The 21,645-nt window shown below is 32.6% G+C and overlaps 1 protein-coding gene across 1 annotated transcript; it reads left to right on the top strand.

The window, feature by feature from the left end:
- Positions 1–1,555: 1,555 nt before the first annotated feature.
- Positions 1,556–21,399, top strand: LOC118646028 (G-protein coupled receptor Mth2-like). The gene is made up of 9 exons (XM_036288258.1): positions 1,556–3,286; positions 6,631–6,981; positions 7,454–7,754; positions 9,396–9,627; positions 10,254–10,453; positions 10,526–10,604; positions 14,831–15,012; positions 16,097–16,280; positions 20,393–21,399. Exons 1-9 carry the CDS (start codon positions 3,023–3,025, stop codon positions 20,613–20,615), a joined length of 2,016 nt encoding a protein of 671 aa, XP_036144151.1. The 5' UTR covers positions 1,556–3,022; the 3' UTR covers positions 20,616–21,399.
- Positions 21,400–21,645: the final 246 nt, after the last annotated feature.

Here is a 21,645-nt window from a genome sequence, read left to right on the forward strand (position 1 = left end):
TATATTTTTTAAAAATTTTGTAATAAAAATTAACATTTTTACATCATGTTTGGACCCAAAGAATTATGTCATTTGCGTACTTGTCATTTGGTGCAAATTTACTTCAATTTCAAATTTAACGAGTCAAAAGATCGACAGATATTAAACTTTTAGGGTCGATTGTTCCAACTTCTTAATAAATTTACCTATTAGGTAAATTTATTTAAGAAAAAAAATTAAGATAGACACATGCTTACCTGGTAGGTAAATTTACCAAGAAGTTGTTCCAACCGGTCTTTAGGCATGGAATGTAGGGTTAAACTCCTCTTTTTTTAAGGGTACATAGCAACACCACAGAATTAGTTTTTAAAGTAGTTCTACAGCTGCAAATGAGATTAAAACGGTCTTATTAATCCTTCTCTTTTTTTAATGCACGCTAGATATATTTTTATTATATTATTTTAGATATTTTGCAATAATTAACATTATTTGCTTATTTATTTACTTATTTATTATATTAGATTGGCAAGAAAGAAACGATAGCACAACGTTAAAAGTATATAGGTAGTAACAATTATATTATCGGAAATGTCACATATATAAATATTTCGTCGCTCAAAATAACGTTGATTTACGAAGAAATCTCAAAAAGTCTCTCGGATTATAATGACTCAAGACCCTTCTAAAAAAACAATAAGTAGACAGACGCCAAGTGGAAACTCGAGGAATCTGAGAAATTCTGAAAAAAAGGAAAAGTAGTAGGGTACCATAAAGGGAAAAAATAGAAGTGAGGGGACATACTATACATGCGTATGAGTGAATGAGTGTGAAGATAAATAGAATCGAAAGGAGGAAACGAGGAGAGAGAGAGAGAGAGAGAGAGAGAGAGAGAGAGAGAGAAAGAGAAGAAAAAATGCTGAAGAGAAGGAAAATAAAATACAAAGGATGATAAAAGATCGGACGGTTGTAGAAGCGGTATCCTCCTCTTCACGCGGGCGTTTCTCAGTGCATCCGGTGTATGCCGAGACGTTATAGCCCCAAATAGCACAAAAATATACAATGTATATACATTATATATATGTTCATGGATATTGGATGTTCATAGGATATCCACATGTACTTAAATTAGCATTTATAGTATATCCATTGTATCAGCAAATGCACTCCATATGAGATCCATTGTTTATCCATAAAACATACAACTGCACGTTCTATGTATATCATATATATATATATACCCAGTGAACAATATGTTGTTAAAAAAATAAAATAAAAATTATATTTTTTAACAATTATTTTTATCAACAGTACATACTAAATTTAGAACAAATTTTTATTAATTAATTAAATTTAAATTATATTATTTTATTTTATTCTTACTTGCCGCTGGTAGGTTTTGAACCCGGACCTTAGGATGACTAACCTTGTACTCTATCTGCTACGCCAATTTGACTCATCGATATGGGTACTTGTTATTGTCTACATATACCTACATGTTATAAACTGTCGCAATTATATTATTTTTTATAAAAGCAATTAAATTTATCAAAACATTAAAAATAAATAGCATTAATTTATTTACTTATTAATTTCATTGTTAAATTTATCTTTTTCCATAATCTTAATAATTTGATGGAAATTGCGATCTATTTAGCACTAATACTTTGAAGCGTTCAAATGGTTAATTAGATGGTTAACTATATCGATCATATATGTTCAGACTTCAAATGAGGGTTTTTGCAGCGCCAAGTTTTCAAACCCTTCACCGGCAGAAAAATATACATGACTGATTTACGAAAGTATACTCATCCGATGTACATTTATGTTTATTTCGACACGTACGTGCACGTGTATACATACAATAAACATTCGACATGCATCGGAAAACATCCTAAATTAATCCATGAAAATATGTTTGTCCAATGTACATGAAAGTACATTTATGTATGTTTCAATACGTACCTGCATGTATATAAATACAATATACATACAATATACATGGAGATGTATAAGTAATTAATCCATCGAAGTATATTTATATTATGTACATATGACGTACATACATTTATATCCATCCATAAATATTTATTTTATATATGTATAATGTCCTGTATATACTTTTCACTTTATAGATCAAGAATGGATACCCATAGAATGTCGTGTGCTATTTGGGCTAGTTGAAGCGTCTCTCATTTCGCTTTTTCGTAGTGATCTGTCCGGTTTCGTGGGATCGAGAAGCGCATGAACAGCAGTCCGAGTCGCGCGTTCGTGTTCGTCGCACGTATCTCATGCGAAACAGTGCGAAGTACGAATATCGAAGGATAATCATACGTTAATGTATTTTGGACAGGATTATACATTGCCTCAAAATATCCTTCACTGTTTACAATGATAACATAATAATCCAATTTAAAAATGTAATAATGTAAATTTCTACGTAGAATGATCTGAATGGAAGGATAATCATTCAAGCTATCATTGTGGAGATAGCAACTATTTCCGTTCGTCTGCCCGGGTGTTTAATAGCATTTACATGGACACCAACTGTTCGAATCAGCTGATGTATACGCAATTTGAGATGAACAATGATTTGAAATATGAACAAAGTGAAATCGAGTGTAAGCAAATATTAATTTAGTTATGTATAAAACTTGTAAACAGCAGATTTAAGTACGTATTCTAAAGAATTAAATTAAATGCGATTTCAAGTAATCAAAGAAATAAGAGAAAAATCTGAAGAAATTCTTTTTAAACAAAGGAAAAAGAAACCGATCGACGATACGTGAATTATATTTTTACTGAAATAAAATGTATAAAGAGAGAAAAGGAGAGACGCGAGAAATATGAAATGAAAAATGTATTCGCAGTTTTGAAATAAAACTGCAAGGTGACGGAAGTGATAATTATAGAGTAATAATAAGTGATAATCAGGGAATAACAATGTAGACATTGTTGGACGTGACATCGAGCAATGTCCAGAGAAGGAATAATAGACAGAGATCGTTTGGTTTGGATAAACGAGTAATTATATTTTTACATAACTATGTCCTTGATGAGGTTCGTTCTGCTCGGTCTGATATTATCTTTGACAAGAGCGTCGTCGGAATTGCACCTGACAAAATGTTGCCCACCAGGAGAGATCTTTTCAGGAACTGTGGAGTGCATTTCAGTACCGAGGAATGCTAGCGAGCTTTATGTTCATCATTGGAACACCACTATGGGGTTCCAAGGAATTCCACAGTGCGATGAACCCAAGGATCTTACGACAACGCCACTTGACGATCGCAATTCCACCAATTTTTTAGAGGTAAATTAAGATTGAATTTCTTCCTCCTCTCTCTCTCTCTCTCTCTCTCTCTCTCTCTGATCCTCTTTATCTTCAATTAATATTACGATGTTTTGATTGACAAAGTAGAAGTCAAGTGTTTTCATAAAAAAATACAAAATTACAAAAGAAAAAGTATTTCTCTAATGCATAAAAATTGATAATAGAAAATATGAAGATTAGAATGACTAGTGAGAGACCGAACTAGGCCTAATTAAACCATTAAAATTGTGTTAAAAAAGTCATAGTTCCAAATTTGTTGACTTGCACTGATTACTTTCGCGTAGCACAAAAGTTTTCGAATAAATGCAAATTTATATTAAAAATCTTTGTAATTTTGTATTCTAAATACTTAGCTCAGCTTTCTTATAATATACAGCTGCACACTACTGCCGATCGACTACTACAGACTCAACAATTTAGTATAAATATTTCCGGCATGTTATCGTGATCAGCGTCATAAACAGATTTTGGCGTCACTTTTACAACTTACGGAGATTGATTTCTAACTTCTTATCCTCCTAACAGAAAACTTAATTAAGACAAACGATACACTCTTTTCAATGAGTAATATTTTTATGTATTTTTATTTTATTCTTTTAATTTTACTTTAACTTTTATTATTAAAATGAAGAAACTGACACTTTGATGAGTGACAAGGTAGAAGTCAAGGGTCTTCAATAAAAATATATAAAGAAAAATATTATTTAGTGACAATATAAAATACTTGTGAGAGAATACATATAACAGAAAATACTTTTTTTTTCAATGAAGCAACACTTTTTATTTTGTCTTTAATTTCTTAATTTTCTTCATTTTTATCGTTGAGATAAAGGATACTTTACTGCTCAATAAGATAAAAGTTAGGTATCTTTAATAAAGAAATAAAAAAGAAAGGCAATTTTATATAATACCCAGCTAGCAAGCCCACGTCATTTTGACGTTCTAAAATGGTCATATCTGGTCATATGTCGTCAAAATGACCATTTTTTTACATGGCCTAAAATTGACGTCATGATGTGACGTCATTTCGAAATCATATTTCAGTCATAATCTGACGATTATTTTCCCAGACAGCACACATCCAAAATCGGGACATAAAGACGTCATTAAGACGTATTTTAGACACGGTCTAAAGCGGTGTCTATACAATGAGATTTAAGGCGTAAGGCATAAGCATATTATAATAAGCATATTATATTCAACTTTAAGAGAACTTTTTCAAGAAAACATTTAGATATCTTGGAAATGATGTTGTTACGTCCAGCCTTATGGGATTTTACACTTTATTCGGTAGAAAGGATATTTCGGGGAGAACAGGTAAGGCAGGGAAGAACGTAACAAAACGTGTAGAATTCCCGTAGGCACACAGTTTAAGAGAGGGTATGTGCCTCAGGTCGAACGCACTTTTTATGACTCAAAAATATAGGTCAACGTGCCGATAGGCCCGCTATAACCCGTTTCGAGTCGTACGTCCGTCGGTCCAAGTTTCGAGTCAACGAATTGAATCGCTTTAACTCGGGATCGGACCAGGTGCAGTCTTTGTTCGGGATGAGCGAGGTCGTTATTAATTACAATAAATGATAAAGTTTTACATAAAATTAACAAAAGTATTTATTCTAATAATAATAAAAATAAAAATAAAAAGAAATACAAATAAGCGCTGAAGTCGTGATTTGACAATTTTGTAATAACGGTATAATTAAATTTAAGACGCATAGTGAGTATGAATATAGTTGTATAAATATTAAATAAGTATATAGTGGGCGGAGAAAGGGAAACAAAGAGATTTTTGTTTTTTTTATTCTACAGTATTAACGGTAAACGCGGAGCAAAGAAATAAACGAAGGGTTTATTAAATGGTTAGATGGGAAAAACAGAGATGCTTGGAGTTATAAGAGGATAAAGCATAGCGGGGAGAGTGGGGGTGGAATGTCTTTGGATTCAGGAGAACTTATGGGAGAGTAACTTGAAGAAGGAGGAGGTGAACTAGAAAAGGAATATGTTGGGAATATCTGAGGAACGTGTTCATGTTCTTCAGTAATTGGAGGCAAAGAGGAAGGTCGAGGAACACTAAGCTCTTCGGAGGTGGTAGCTGGAAAGGAGGGTCGAGGAACACTAAGTTCTTCGAAGGTGGTAGCTGGAAAGGAGGGTCGAGGAACACTTTGTTCTTCGAAGGTGGTAGTTGGAGAGAAGAGTCGAGGAACACGAAGTTCTTCGAAAGGGGTGGTAGGAGAGGAGAGTCAAGGAACACGAAGTTCTTCGAAAAGAGGTGGTAGGAGAGGAGAGTCGAGGAACACGAAGTTCTTCGAAAGGGGAGGTAGGAGAGGAGGGTCAAGAAACACTAAGTGGGAAATTATTTATAAAATGATAGAAACATCTCTTCAAAAATTAAAACGGAAGGGAGTAGATGGGTAACGTAAAAACAAAGAAAGAAATTGTGATTGTAGGACTTACTCATTACTGATGGTTCTCGAATAAATCCGTTGGAATCGAAGGGATTTTTTTTTGACCGGATGGAACGGCACTAAAGTTTACTTGCGCACTGATTCTACATGATTACTAACTAACTAACTCTCTTATTAACTGAACTAAAAACTCTAAACGTAACTGAACTCACAACTAACTACTCTCAACTAACTGATTATTACTCTATTACTATTTTCAAGATTTGGTATTATATATACAGAGTCTTACAAGGGGAGGATCCAGATGTAGGTGTTTCAAATATTCTAATTGGTAGGATTCTTTTTCAGGATTGCGCGGTGGGTGAATTCTACGTTTTCTTATTGGAAAAATAATTTTCTATTTTGACCAATCATACGTTGAGTACTTTGTTGAAAGTTTCTCTGTTTTCTCCCACATTCCTTTAATTTTATCGAAGGGATCCGACCTATCGCGTAGGTTATCTTCCCTTTGGGTTTAAGAGATAAATAATTTTTTCTATCGTGCTAGACGTGCTACGGTATGGTTTGCAGATGGAGGAAACGGCTATTTATTTTTGCTTATGTTTAGGTACTTTATTGCTCATTTTTTGTGAGGAAACGTGAAACTTTGCTTAGATCCCATGTTTGTTTTTGAATTTCTATCTTCAGAATTTATTATTTGTTGACTCAATATTCAAAAGGAGTCGGAATTATTTACTTGGTCGTTTCGTTCATCTATGTTTGTTATTACGTTTCTAATAGACTAATCCTAGACGCATAAAAAATGATCGCAGACCGTTGGAACGGAATTTCTTTTGTAAATTATTAGTTTTTCCTGACGAACGGAAATCGTGGAGTCTGCCGGACGTAACAGTTATCAATTTCATAAATTGTTTGTAGGTACCAGCTTGCCTCGAGATACTTCACGAACAAGTAACTGGAAATAGCAGTGTAATAGTCGTTCATTGTCGATCGAATAAAGATCAACGAGTGAAAACAATTAATGCATCCTTTCCGCAGTTCGTAGACATAAGAAAATGTTGCCCTCGCGATACAGTATTTGACAGTCGCACGAAAGCTTGCGTGACCCGGTTAAACGAATCGGAGAATTTCGCAGAATTTTTGCTAAATGGATCAATTGATACAGAACTTGTGATAATAACTACCAAAGGTCCACCCACGTGCCAAGGGCCAATCGTAGACTACAAAATTAACGAAAATGATATCTTTCTGCGGAACAATACATATTCGGTGAGCAAGACAAAACTAAAACTTTTAAGATAATTTTTCTCAACTTCTTATAATTACATATTCCTTTATAAAACTGTTATCTCGAGATGTTAAGAATTTTTTTTTATATAGATAAACAATAATTAATGGATAATAAGTAAAATAAGAAAAAAGATAAGCAAAAATAAAATTATTTTTCTTATTTTCAAAAACACATAAAATTTTCATTAAAACGTTTTTAACTGAAAATTAATTATTTTCTCTTCATACATTTAAAATTAATCAACTGAGATGCAATTTTAACAATAAAAAAAAATGCATCTTTTAATTCATATATTCAAGAATTTTTGTGATTTGTTATAAGTATATTACAATACGTAATTTTTTAGAATAAAAATATTTCAAATGTTTCATGTATAGAATAAACGAAAACAATTGTTGCCTTATGGATGCGAATTAAAACCACATTAGACAAAACCAAATAATTTGACAGGTGATGGTTCCAGTGTTTGAGAATGAAGACATCAAAGAGGAACTTTTGATTACTGCAGATAACGCTTGCCTCGAGGTGACGCCGGATTTTGCATCTGATCGAACATTGACAGCGCGCGTCTGCAGAGATTTGAAATTCTGCGACACGAACGCCTGCATCCGAAAGTGCTGTGCCGAAAATGAATATTTTTCCATTGAGAGATGGAATAAACTCCCTGTACCTAACAAACCGATCGAGTTTTACGAGGCTTTCGCAGATGCCGTAAATCAAACGAAATCATCTACTTTTAATATGACCGAAGGTACTTCAAAAGCCTCGACAATAGTCACACAGGCCGTATTGCCAGTCGGAATATATGTCACAAGAAAGTTTATTGCATTTGAATATCGCTACATGAATGTCTATAATAGTCGTAAAAATTCAGCGTCAAGGCGATTGCGATATAATGGACGCCCAGCAACTATTATTAATTTTAGAATTTCTACAACTTTGCAATTTTTTAAATTAATATTTTTATATGCGCATTTGCTTAGTGAATCAAATATTAGAATGGTGGGTTAGATCTGTAAATAGTAAATAAAATTGGAATTTTTAAGAAAACCACGCTAATTGGTCGATTTCGTGCGACATGCTTGTCGCAGTCGCAGAAAGTTGAAGTTGGATCAACTCCTCGTGACTGCGACAACCTTACAATACATCTGCGACATTCTCATACGACGTGTGACACGGCCTGTGCAATTATGTAGACGAGACTTAATGATTTAACCACGCTTATTGCTTTAAAAAAAAATTAACTTTTTATCTTTATTTTATTTCTATTTGATTTATATCTTATTATTACAATACACACATATATATATATATATATATATATATATATATATATATAATGTAAAAAAATAGTACATTATATGACAAGAACGTAAAATCGGCTTTTTGTGCACGAGTGCGTTCATCCGCATAAAAAATCGCTACGTCCGTGTTGCATATCGTATTTTTTGTTACCCATGCGTCGATGTGTGGACTCTTGAGTGTTTTGAGTTCTCGTAAATTGACAGATCAGAGTTAGATTCGTGACGAAAGTGACGAAACATCGGTAAGTCGATAGTTTGGGTAGTGTCTGCGAGAATGATTATATACGTGTCGTGAAACGACGCCCATATGCGTGCTGAAATGTGGCTGAAATGATCAAACGTGCTAAAAAAGTCGTGCTAAAAAGTTTTTCGGCACGATTCACGCCATGTATTGGAAGACAAAAACTGCGAGAAATGCTGAAATCCGTGACTTTACTCAGAAAAGTAACACGAAAGGGACCACTTTCAACGTAGATATCACAGAACAAAAATGACTTCTTCAATACCTGTGCGTCAAAAATGGTTCTTTTCTCACCTGTCAATTTACACTCAAGGCCCACACTTCGACGCACAAATAACGAAAAATATTATGCAATATGTGCGGATCGGCTATTGCCTGCTCATGCGAGTGAATGCACTCGTCTTCGTGCGTCCGTTTCCTGCACTTACAGGCAATAGCCGGACTCACAGCACTCGTTGCAGACAGTACTATTTTTTAAATACAAAACCAGAACAAGAATTATTTCCTATAGTTTCTTTAATGCAAAATACATATCTAGTTTCTAAATTTTATCATGTCATGATTTTAAAAAATTTACAATAAAATTGTAAAAAAAATCCATTTTTACATATTTTTCAACTTTAATATTTTGCAACTTTAACTTTAACTTTAAAATTTTTTTTTAATTATAATACGATGAAGTAATATTGAAACTAGATTTATATACAATATTTAAAAAATTATAGGACATAGCTAGTCGCATTTTGATTTTTGGGGGAAACTGTAATCAATAACAATTGTAACAAGTCGACTCGAGAATCCTACGCACGGAGACACAAAATTAATAAACCTTTATTTGATTGCTTAGACTACGGAGTCTTGATTGGGAATCCGTGTAAGTACAGCAAGTTCATGGATCTCATCGATCCAAGAAAGAAAGATTGGTCGCTGACGTCAAAGGGACATGTTTCCATCAAGAATTATGACAAGAATTACAGCCAGAGCGAGTACTGCATGGACATCCTTTACAACAGATTGGAATACGACCGTTTGTATTTGTTCGTATGTTTCAACGCCTCAACACAAAATGATTTATTAAGGTATATTAGTTTCATTTTTCTTAATTATGTATATTCTTATAAATGTATTATTTGTACACGACTGATAACAATTACATTTTATATATCCTTATTATTAAATAGACTCTATTCTGCATCGCTTTAGCTTTAATTATCTTGATAGATGTAACCGAACAGAAAGATTATATTAAATGTAAATTTGCCAAAGCGCTCTGTGATACTGGGAAAGTTATTTCAGAAAAATATGCGCTTGTGTTGAGTTTCTAGGAATTACCGAATACACGTTGTATTAGATTTCTATTGGCACAGATCAGTAGAGCACTTCTATGCATTCAGGTACATTCTCTCCCACTGCAAATTCTGTCAAATTTGGTGAAACTCAGGCAGGCTTGATTTGTTTAAACTTCGCAAACAAACGTAGCGTGCTGGAGCACCGCGGTACAATAGACGATCTTCCAGTATTCGAGAGTTGTAAACGTTTTAGTTGTATACCCGGAGCAAAGAGAAACATTTGTCAATGTCCATGAAATTGATGAAAATTATAACATTGAACGGGTTAATCTTACGAGCGTTAGATAAACCTCGTGTCACACGCGTATATCCATTGAAATATAAAAAGCATTTCTCCCTAATTTCCAAACTAACAGGTGGCAGATGAACACCGCCCTACAGATCACCAGTTGTGCTTTTCTGCTGATGACCCTGCTAGTGTATGTGTGCTTACCAAGTCTGCAAAATCTTCATGGTAAAACGCTCATGTGCCATGTGGTCAGCCTTCTCTTGGCCTTCACTTGCCTGTCCATCATCACTTGGTTCACATTCGATTGTATAACATGCAAAGTTTTAGGTTTGTACTAAGAAATATTTGGTATATAAACAGCGTTGAAGAAACGAAAGAAAAGGAAAATGTTTTTTCCAGCTTACATCCTGCTTTTTTCCTCTCTATCGGCGTTTTTTTGGCTTAACGTCATGTGCTTCGACATGTGGAGGACTTTCGGGTAAGTCATACACGATCACATGATTAGATCAAATGTAATCGAAGATATTGGATAAATGATATGACGCAATAATTTTCTTGAGCAGAAATTTAATAATTGTCTTTTCTTAAGTATGGAATGAAGTCGGCCTAGCCGGCCTTTTTAAATAATTTTATGAAGTATGTCATTGCGCACAAATTGTATTTTCTCATTTATCCGATAGTTGTTCCAATGCTATCTCAATTGCCCCATTGACCTTTCACAGAATGTCTCATCGGTCGTCTTCATCCATTCTCATTCTCTCCTATTACCGTGGCCGTTCCTTCGTCTCTTATCTATACGAAAATTCATTGTGTTCTACGTATGCCGGCCGGTAAAAAAACAATACATTGCCAAACATTAAACACTGAAATGACTCAACGCGTTTTATATAGCGCCGCCATTATGTGCATAACACGTAGGAAAGTATTCAGTTCATGAAGGGTTCAAAAAATCTTTCAGAAAAAGAGACTTTTTACCAAGTATTTTTTAATTTTTGTTCTCTTTCGACAAGTCAACATTGCAATCAAGAATTATCATAGAGAAATATAGACGTAATATCTCTTGGAAAAATAGATTCTGTCAAAAATAAATACTCGCAAATTTTTATGAAAAAAAGAAGAAACAAGGACACATTGCGTCCAAGAACGACCTGACGATTGCTCGGAACTGGACGTATCTCGTCTGTCGGTTACGAACGTTTGTGTGTTCAAGATGCTATTCTAGCTGGGGGATTTGTAAATATACGGAGAAAATAGACTTCCTACACGTCGGTCGCGGCGATAATGCCGCGGTACATCTTAATGCTTGCTGGCTGGTTACGCTGTCTCTCTCTCTTTTACTTGATCGAGAATTCCATGAGTCCGTTTCTTACGTATTTTTTTATGATGTTCATTCCCCACGAAGATCAAAAAGTAAATCATGTGATATTCATGCGGTATTCACGGAAATTTTACGGCAGTCTTAAATCAATGAACTTCCTCGAATTAAGAACGATTCTGTCGTAATGAATCGGATTGTGTGCAATCTTTTTGATGTCATATTCAAATGTTACTCACGTGTCATTCACCTTATCATCAATTTTATTTTTCCTTGTTTATCGTTTAATTAATATTGAAAGTGTCACTTTAAGAAACAAGCTTGGAATGTCGGAATTTTACTTAACATATACTCGGAATTATATCACTTTCAACAATATGTGTCTTTAACAGCCCAATCAGCAAAACAATATTAAAAAAATGTTTTTTTATAATATTTAAAAAACATTTTAAAAGACATTTCTGAAAACGTTAAAAATAATGAGATAAGTTCCCTTTTTTAAATTAGAAAAACGTTTTTTTAAATGTTTGGACAAATATTTTTTTAACATTTAGTAAATATTTGTTTTAAAATTTAAGAAAATATTTTTTTGACATTTAGTAAATGATTTTTTAAATATTTACTAAACATATTTACAACAAAAGCAAAAAATTGGTTGCATTATTTAATAATTTTGATAAATTTAACGTAACCTTACCAATCTAATAAATTTCTACGATAATTTTGTAAAGGAAAGAAGACTATACATGTTTCACCCAAGTCACAGAGTACCTGTAGAACATGTTTAATTTCTGCGTCTGAAAAAACGGTCACCCATCCAAGTGTCCACCATGCCCGACGTTGCTTGACTTCGAAGATCGTACGCATCCTAATGCTTCGTGATGATCCATGAATACTTTATGTTAACGCACACATATTTGGTATACATTATTTCAATAGATGTTGTCAGAAGGATGAAACATGTATAGTTAACTTATATTTTTATAAATAAATATAAATATAAAGTATTATATTTATATTATATATAAATTTTTTACTAATTTTCACATATGCGAAATAGTATGTGAAATATGAAAAGATCTATTTTTGCTCTGTTCGTAAAAAAATAAATAATAGATGTCATTTCTAAAAATATTAATTTAATATTATATAAATATATGTCCTAGATTATTATTTCAATTAATTAATTATTGTAACAAATATTAAATTAATATTAAATAAACATTTTTTAAATATCTTTTAAAATGTTTTTTTAAAGGTTTAAATAAATATTACATAAATATTAAATGAATCTTATGTAAATATTATTTTAAACGTTTCATTAAAATGTTAAGTTAATATTAAATAAATATTAATTAAATATTATATAAATATTTGCTCTAAATCATTATTTCAAACAATTAATTGTTGTAACATAAATATTAAATCAATATTAAATAAACATTTTTTTAATATTTTTTAAAATATTTTTTTAAAGGTTTAGATAAATGTTACATAAATATTAAATAAATCTTATGTAAATATTATTTTAAACGTTTTATTAAAATGTTAAATTAATATTAAATAAATATTAATTAAATATTATATAAATATTTGCCCTAAATCATTATTTTTAATAATTAATTATTAAAATATAAATATTAAATTAATATTAAATTAATATTTTTTTAATATTATTTTAAATACTTTTTTAAATTTAAAATAAATTTTGAATAAACATTAAATAAATGTTAGATAAATAATTTTCTTAAACTATTATTTTTAATAAAAAATTAATAATTTTTAAATATTAAATAAACGTTAAATAAACGTTTTATAAATATTTTTAAAATAATTATTTAAAATAAATAATTTATATAAAATGAATGTTTAATAAATATTAAATAAATATTATTTGTACAATAAACGCTAATAATGTAAAAATAATCAAAAATAAATATTTAAAAAACATTTATAAAATATTGCTTGCTGATTGGGGATGTGTTTAACATATTACGGTCGGTTAGAATTAATGTACTAATATTGATTTTAATAATGTAATTTTTAAAGTACCTTAGAAAATTGCATTAAACATTTAATATTATTTTGTTGTAAATACAAAATTATTCAATTGAATTATATTTTGATTGAAAACACACATTTTTTAATTACGGAAATTGTCATTATATTAAGTATTTTTTAAAATAACTCCACATGACTAATTATGACTCGTGTGCTTAAGAGCTGTAGAAGACTCGTATAAAATTATAAACTTGATGAGAATCAAAAAATATGCACGCATACACAAATATTTAAGAGAGAGTTGCTGAAAGTATATTAATAATTGCCTAAATCGTACTTTTTCAATATTTTATAGTTTTACTTAGTATAAACAACATTTAGCAACCAAGATATATATAATACGGTAAGTAAAAAATGAATAATATGAATAAGTAGTCAACAGGTTACATCTTGTTTTGTGCATGCTATTCACCATTAAAAAAAAAATAGGTACAACTAATATGAATTTTTAATCAATTTATGTAATTAATAATAATGTAATTATGCTGTTTTATACTGAATTTTTATGTGTTTCTAAAAGAAGGTATTGTAAAATGTTTTACATTCATAACACATATAAATTTCAGATAAACATTGTAAAGATTAAATTGATATTTTTATAAAATTTACCAAATTTCCTAAATACCATAAGTTCCTATTTTGTACCAGTACGATTTAGGAACACATGCTCATATCCATGCACTTTCATTTTTGGGCTACGTGACACACACATACACACGCACGTACGCACGCACGCACGCACGCACGCACACACACACACACACACACACACACACACACACACACACACACACACACACACACACACACACACACATTTTCTTATTAATCTTATATTTTGAATTATTTTTATTCATAAATTTAATACTTTCAAAGAAAGTACAATTCAGGCAACCGGTTTCCTAAATTGTACCTTCTGCATATTACAGAAAAGCTTATAACACATACATTTGTTATTAGTGAAATGTCTAATATATAATAATAAATTCCTTAAATATCAAGCTATAACTTCCAACGTTCATTTGCATCTCAATTATGAAATATATCAAATGTGAAATATAATAAAACATAATTTAAATGTTACAAATTTCGCAATTCTTCCTTATACATAAAATCTTAGTTTTAATTTTCATAATATATAATTAAAAATATTACTGCAACATTATTAAAATTATATTGCACATCTATATTTAAGTGTTGAATGAAATAGTTCTGAAACATTCCATTACAATTTACAAGATTACAATGTTGCTACAGTATAACTACAAAGTCCTGTGCTGTATGCCGGGTGAACTAAATAAGATAATGTTAATTTATCTTCTTCACAGCGTTTTACGTGGAAATACGAATACGATGGCGCGCAAGGATAGAAAAAAGTTTCTATTATACTGTTTGTATGCGTGGGGCCTCTCTTTCCTGGTGTCAATCTTCGCTATCGTTGCCGACAACACGGATATCCTGCCAGATTATCTGCAGCCCGATATTGGCAATACGAGATGTTGGTTTACAGGTGAGTCACTTACAACCAACTGTTGTCTCAAATGACGTAACGCAAATTTGTCAATGCTAATTACGGAGTTCTTAGAAGAATCACAAACTTCTTGTAACGAAAGCTGACTTGACGCGGCGTTAGTTATTTCTTCGCGCCTCCTTGCCATTATAATTTATACATTGGGAATAAATAAAATTGAGAATTGGTACAGATAAATTGCAATCACAAAATTAATTCGGCATTTAAAGTTGATCGTATCGAGGGAAAGGCAAATGTAAAGTTTTCTTTCTATCATCGTTTCACAATTATCCGATAATTAAAAACTTTCTCGAGCAATTGTATTGATCGTACCAGAGTAAATTCAAGCATCATTGCTCTTCGATATATAAAATGCAATTAAACTAACTGCTTGCGTAATAAGTATCATTCATCATTTATATCGTCAAAGTAATTGCACTCGATAACGGTCAAGTAAGAAAAAATTTTGATTAATAAACAATCTGCATTATTCAAAGCGACGGTTTTCGAAGCCTAAGATTTATTATTGAATTATATTTTTTAATTCATAGTCACGTCATCTCTTATTTGTATAATGGAGCACATCAAATTAAATTTTTTAACTCTCGGAAAACACCTATTTTTTCGAACACTGAGTCAACGTAACCTGCGCACTCTTTTCATCTTCTGCCATTTAAAGACACTCAATACGATTGTTGTAAAAAAATTTTGAGATATACTTCGAACCTTTTAAAATAAATTTATATAGTTTAAAAGTTTAGTTACAATTACTAACATATATAATTTAAAAAATTTGCAAAAAAAATTTCCCTAAATTTTTTTTATTTTTGTTGTTTTGCTTTTGTTGCTTTTCTTAGAACCAATTTTAAAACCGCTTTAAAGATATTTTCGAACAAAGTCGATGTATGGGTCAAATTGTCTCCGCGTCCTCCGAGGGTTAATATTAATTAAAACGATGTAATTAAATGACTTAAAATCGGACAAAAACAATAGTTTTATTCTATATTTATGTTTAAATTTTCTTCATGTAGACAAATATTTTAATTGAATATTTTGTTAAATATTTTAATTACAAATGTTACAGAAAAACGAAATTCATACGGCGAATTAACTTTCTTTATTGGACCGGTGATGATTCTCCTAATATCCAATGTGGTGTTTTTCATCCTCACACTGACGTATTACAATAAGGTGAAAGCGGAAATAAGAAGGGTAACTACGGATCCTATGGATTCCAGAAACAGACAATTCCGTTCCGACAGGAAGAGGTGAGTGCTTTTTCAAGTGCTCAACTTTTTTGTAAAAGAACATCGATTTTCTTTTTGCTTTCGGATGCAATCATAAATGAAAAAAAAAACTTTGGAAGTACAGTTGCGGTTAGTGCACGTAAATTTTGGGTACATGTGTTTTTGGACTTTTAGTGTCGATTTTATTATCCTCGTTGAAACTACTTCTTCGAAGTAATTTTACTGCATCTACGCAAGAGCACGAGAATTGGTATTTGAAACTAAAACTGGAAATGCGCCAATAAAATCGTGCTTGTTTAGAACCATGTTTAGTTTATACACCATTGATTTCAGCTTTGAGTAGTTAGTTATACTCTTTTAAAAATAACCAATACAGTTTGATTTAGCTACATACAAATAACTATTGCTATTATAATGATTGCGAAACGTTTCAACTTTTTTTAGTGTTATAGCGAATACAAGAAATAATAAATAGAATATAAGTTAGGACAGAATATAACGATAGAATGTCTGTTGCGAATTTGATAGCTTCCTAGGCAGCAAGGTGACGTCCACTTGACGCCAATAATTCGTCATTTAAGGTCGCGGACGTCATGTTACCAAATTAAGACGTAATAGTAACGTCATTTTTTGACCTATTAATTACGTCAGTCATTTATCCATCCTACAACGTATTTTCGACGTTATATTCTTGACTAATTAATAACGTCAGTTAATTGATATTTTATAAATATTTTATAAATATTGCGTACTGTCTAGAGTATAAATTTAGCTTTATTAAAAGAACAGAGTAAAAATTTTTATAAGTTTTTTCACATATTATTTTGCATATGTAAAAATCAGAAAAAAAACTGTAAATTTATATTTATTTATAAAAATATTAGTTAACTACAAGTTTCATGTTTCTGACTATTGAACTGATCTATAACAAATATGTATTCATGAACATCAAGTATTCATGGATCATCACGAGGTGCCAGGTTGCGTACGATATTCGAAGTCAAGCAACGTCGACGGCGGTTCAGAGTTGGATGGGTGACCGCGGAAGTTAGGCAATCCCAGATGTGGCTATGGTGTTGTTACGTCCGGCGGGGGTTTTAGGAAGCGTATGAGCGGAATAAGATATGATAAAGAAAGCGAACGAAAAATAATATTAGTTTAACTCGCTTATTTTTGGTAGAACTAGTTTCATTCGGGCCGGGATAACTGTATCCGACCTTACTGCTCTGATTTCAATTATTACGGGCCCTTGATAGTCCGATTGGGGAGGGGTGCCTAGACTGAAGGGCACGATCGTCGGGTCGGCCGTCGATGGTCCGGCGTTAGCGGCAGCCTCGCGGAGAGGCGGCGTTGGCGGTGTTGGCGCGCGAACCGAAAAAAGCTCTCGAGATGTCGGGAGAGGTGCCGCTGGCGCTCTGACTAGCCCCTGAGGGAGTGGAGGCAAAAATACCCGCGGGTCGAACACTCCTCCGCACTCGTATTCGGCCTGGAGCTGCTTCAATTGAATACGGCGTCCGGCTCGCCGTGATCTGCCCATTCTGAACGCAGTAATGCCATCTTTATAATTATCATGCGTAAAACGCGTGGTTCGATATTGCTAATAAATGAGGATGGGATAGGGATATCTTTATTACGTGAATAATTTAACCGCTTGATCGCCTTACAATTACGCCGGCACAAAAGATTCGTACGGGAAATGCGGTCAGCGAGAGAAAGAGAGAGAGAGGGTCTGCGCCCGACCCCTCCGAGGAAACGCGAAAAGCGCGCTCTCGCAGGGGGGACCGGCGTGGCCGCGCTATCGGGGAAGACGCGCGGACGTCGCGAGTCCTCCCGATGCGCGAGCGAATCTCACTCTCCTCCGTATAATTCTTTACTAGGCGAAAAGGGGAAAGAAACAAAAAAAATCGTTCAGAATTAGAAATAATCACTCACTTTATATAAAAAAAAGGGGGAACAGCGTTGAACTCTAGCACCTTTACACACTTTTTCTTATACTCGCTCGCAATCGGATCTATATAATAAAAAAAAAGAAAGAAACGTAAGAGATGGTTAGGTGCGGAAGTTGCCGCCTCGATTCACACAACTGAGTATGAAACTACAGAAATAATTAAAGTCCGAAATTCACTATTTTAATTCTCACTCAAACGGCTAAGTCCGGAGTATAATCTCGCGGAAATAGTCAAAGTCCGAATTTTGCAATTTTATTTCACTCTCGAACGGCTAAGTCCGTGATCACAATTTCAATTCTCGCGGAAATAATCTAAGTCCGAAAAGCAATTCTATTAACGACTCGCTACGTACTCTTGTCAGAATCGAGAAGGCAAATCCGTGTTTCGCCTGAAAATCTCGCCTTATATACTTTAAAGTGAGGGTAATCGGGGGTGAAGAGCTATGAGCGGCGGGTCGTAAATTACCTGACGCCTGTCAATTATTTCCGCAATTAGTCAATTTTTGTATCTGATTTTACTTTCGTCAGATGGGATTCCGTTCCCGCGCTCATATTCTCCACTTGCGCGGCGCGGGACTATCGCCCGCTCTTTTTAATTGAACGAATTCCTAATTCTCGTTTTTCGGGATACGACGCTTTGCGACCACGGAGGTTTCGCGTGCTTCTTATCGCTCCCGAAGTCCGTTGAAGTCATTTATCATTAATTAAAGACGCTCGGCCATCGTTGCCCCGCGCCGAATACTTCCCCACGATTGCGGGTGCACAGCCACGCGCAACAGTAGAGCCCTGTCCCCTTTCTAATGAATCATTATCGATCATTAATTTGGTTAATTAACTTACGCAGTTTATATTAACAGTCTGGGGCTGAGGTGCCTCAACATGAATCTGCAAAAAAAAGGGGGTCGCTTCCCTTTGGAGATTTTACGCTTCCTTCGATAATTTGCTTATAATTAGCGTTTTAGATTAAGCATGCGTGCCATCCGTATGGACCGCATGCTTACGGCGCGTGAACGTCAGCGCCTAGCTACCAGGCAACACGATTTTCGGCGCGATGCTCCACATGATCGTAACGGACGGTGCGAATGATTTAGCCGGACGTAACAGTGTGGTGGGTAACGATGCTTGTTGAGAAACAACGTAAATTTTTTTTTTACATTATAATTATGTTATTTCAATATTTTCACAATGCAAGTACTGCATATATAGAACATATACCCAAAATATTTTCTAAAACGTCAAAGTAACGGCGACTTTTACAACCTGGGATAGTCATAAAAATGACGTTAAAATGTCATCTTTATTGTGACGTCAACGGTCTGTGACATTAAACCGTCATTTTAATGTCATTAAGACGTCAATTAGTGACGTCTACTTCGTCATAAAATGACCAAAAATGACGTCAATTAGACGACACCTTGCTACCTGGGTTTTTTACCTTTAAATTATTAAAGAAGTATTTTTATTTTGGTACCATTTTTGTATCATTTTTTAAGAAATCTTTTTAAAAAACATAAAAACTTAAAATTACAATTATAAACGTAAGCCTTTTTATTCTTTATATTATTTTTTTATTCTTTATGTTTAAATTAGATCCTTTACAAATCTTATTAAACATAAAAAAAATTTTTATAATTATTTTCAAATCTGGGCATATGAAAGTGTCACTATAAGTTGTCGTGATTTAAATTGTAAAAATTATCTCTAGCAAAAGGTTGATTAAAAAATTTTTTTAATTAACTTTTTTATTAAAAAACGGCAAAATTGTGAAAAAAATTAATCTTTTTTCGAGATTTTATTTTATCAGAAAAATCTAAGAGTTTAAATTTTTATTTAATTGTAATTCGAACGAGAGAAAAAAATATATACTTTTTCTAGTAATTTTGAATTAATTGGATAAAACTGGAAATGTTATTTTGACAACAATTTTGAAAAATGTTTTGAAAAAAATTATTTAAAATTCGTAAACAGTTGATATAATAATAAAAACTTTTACGAGTTATCTTTAATCTATTCTCTTTCTATCAAGATTCAAACTATAAAAGAATGTCATCAAAAATGTAATAATCGACTTTTGGAAAGAGAAAAATATTTTTTTAATGAAATTCTTCTTTTTATATATTTATGTAAAATTATTTTATCTAAAATTTTATTTCACAAACGGATTATTTATATTATTTTTTAATAGATTTATCATGAACATCAAACTGTTCGTCGTCATGGGAATGTCCTGGATTTGTGAGGTGCTGTCGTTCTTCGTGACAAAATATTTAGATGAGAACTGGCATTACGTATTCTTCTACACAAGCGACGTCTTCAATTGTCTCCAAGGTCTACTGATCTTCATTCTTTTCGTCCTGAAGAGACGTGTGTATCAAGCACTCCGCAGAAGATTGGGATTGGACACTTAAAAAAAGAAATCGACCCCAACGTGCAGCGCGACCACGACTTTACGCGATCCTTATAGAATCAGGAAGAGCACAATCCCGAATAGAAAATAGTTAGGGAAATCTTTATGTAGCATAAGGCCCTGATGAGGATTTAATAAGGATGCCATAAAAAGGGCTACCTTAATATTATCACATCAGGGCCTTATAAGGTATTATTTAGAATGCCTTAAACTTACTGAGTAAGATTTTGTTATGGAAAACTAACAAGAGCCTTACAAGGTGTTATTAAAGATGCCTTTGATTTACTAAGTAAGATTTTGTTACGAAAAGCTAATAAGGGCCTTACAAGGTACTATTAAGGTTGCCTTAGATTTACTAAGTAAGATTTTGTTATGAAAAACTAACAAGAGCCTTACAAGGTGTTATTAAGAATGCCTTAGATTTACTAAGTAAGATTTTGTTATGAAAAACTAACAAGAGCCTTACAAGGTGTTATTAAGGATGCCTTAGATTTACTAAGTAAGATTTTGTTATGAAAAACTAACAAGAGCCTTACAAGGTGTTATTAAGGATGCCTTAGATTTACTAAGTAAGATTTTGTTATGAAAAACTAACAAGGGCCTTACAAAGTGTTATTAAGGATGCCTTAGCTTTATTAAGTATGATTTTGTTACGAAAAGCTAATAAGGGCCTTACAAGATACTATTAAGGATGCCTTAGATTTACTAAGTAAGATTTTGTTACAAAAAGCTAATAAGGGCCTTACAAGGTACTATTAAGGATGCCTTAGATTTACTAAATAAGATTTTGTTACGAAAAACTAATAACCCAGGTAGAACACAAAATCACAATAACATCATAATGATGTCATTGTGATTTTATTTGTCACTTATAAGTACATAAAAGGTACTCTTATGACATCATCATGATGAATTAAGTGACAAATGACATTATTGTGACTTCTGTGTTCTATCTGGGAAGGGCCTTACAAGGTACTATTAAGGATGCCTTAGATTTATTAAGTAAGATTTTGTTACGAAAAGCTAATAAG

Source organism: Monomorium pharaonis, chromosome 6, assembly GCF_013373865.1.
Source record: "Monomorium pharaonis isolate MP-MQ-018 chromosome 6, ASM1337386v2, whole genome shotgun sequence".
Classification (NCBI taxonomy): Eukaryota; Metazoa; Arthropoda; class Insecta; order Hymenoptera; family Formicidae; genus Monomorium; species Monomorium pharaonis.

Coding starts and splice junctions, on each gene's coding strand:
- LOC118646028 (XM_036288258.1), top strand. CDS start 3,023: ATGTCCTTGATGAGGTTCGTTCTGCTCGGTCTGATATTATCTTTGACA. Junction 9,628..10,253: donor ACACAAAATGATTTATTAAG/GTATATTAGTTT, acceptor CCAAACTAACAG/GTGGCAGATGAACACCGCCC. Junction 10,605..14,830: donor GACATGTGGAGGACTTTCGG/GTAAGTCATACA, acceptor TCTTCTTCACAG/CGTTTTACGTGGAAATACGA.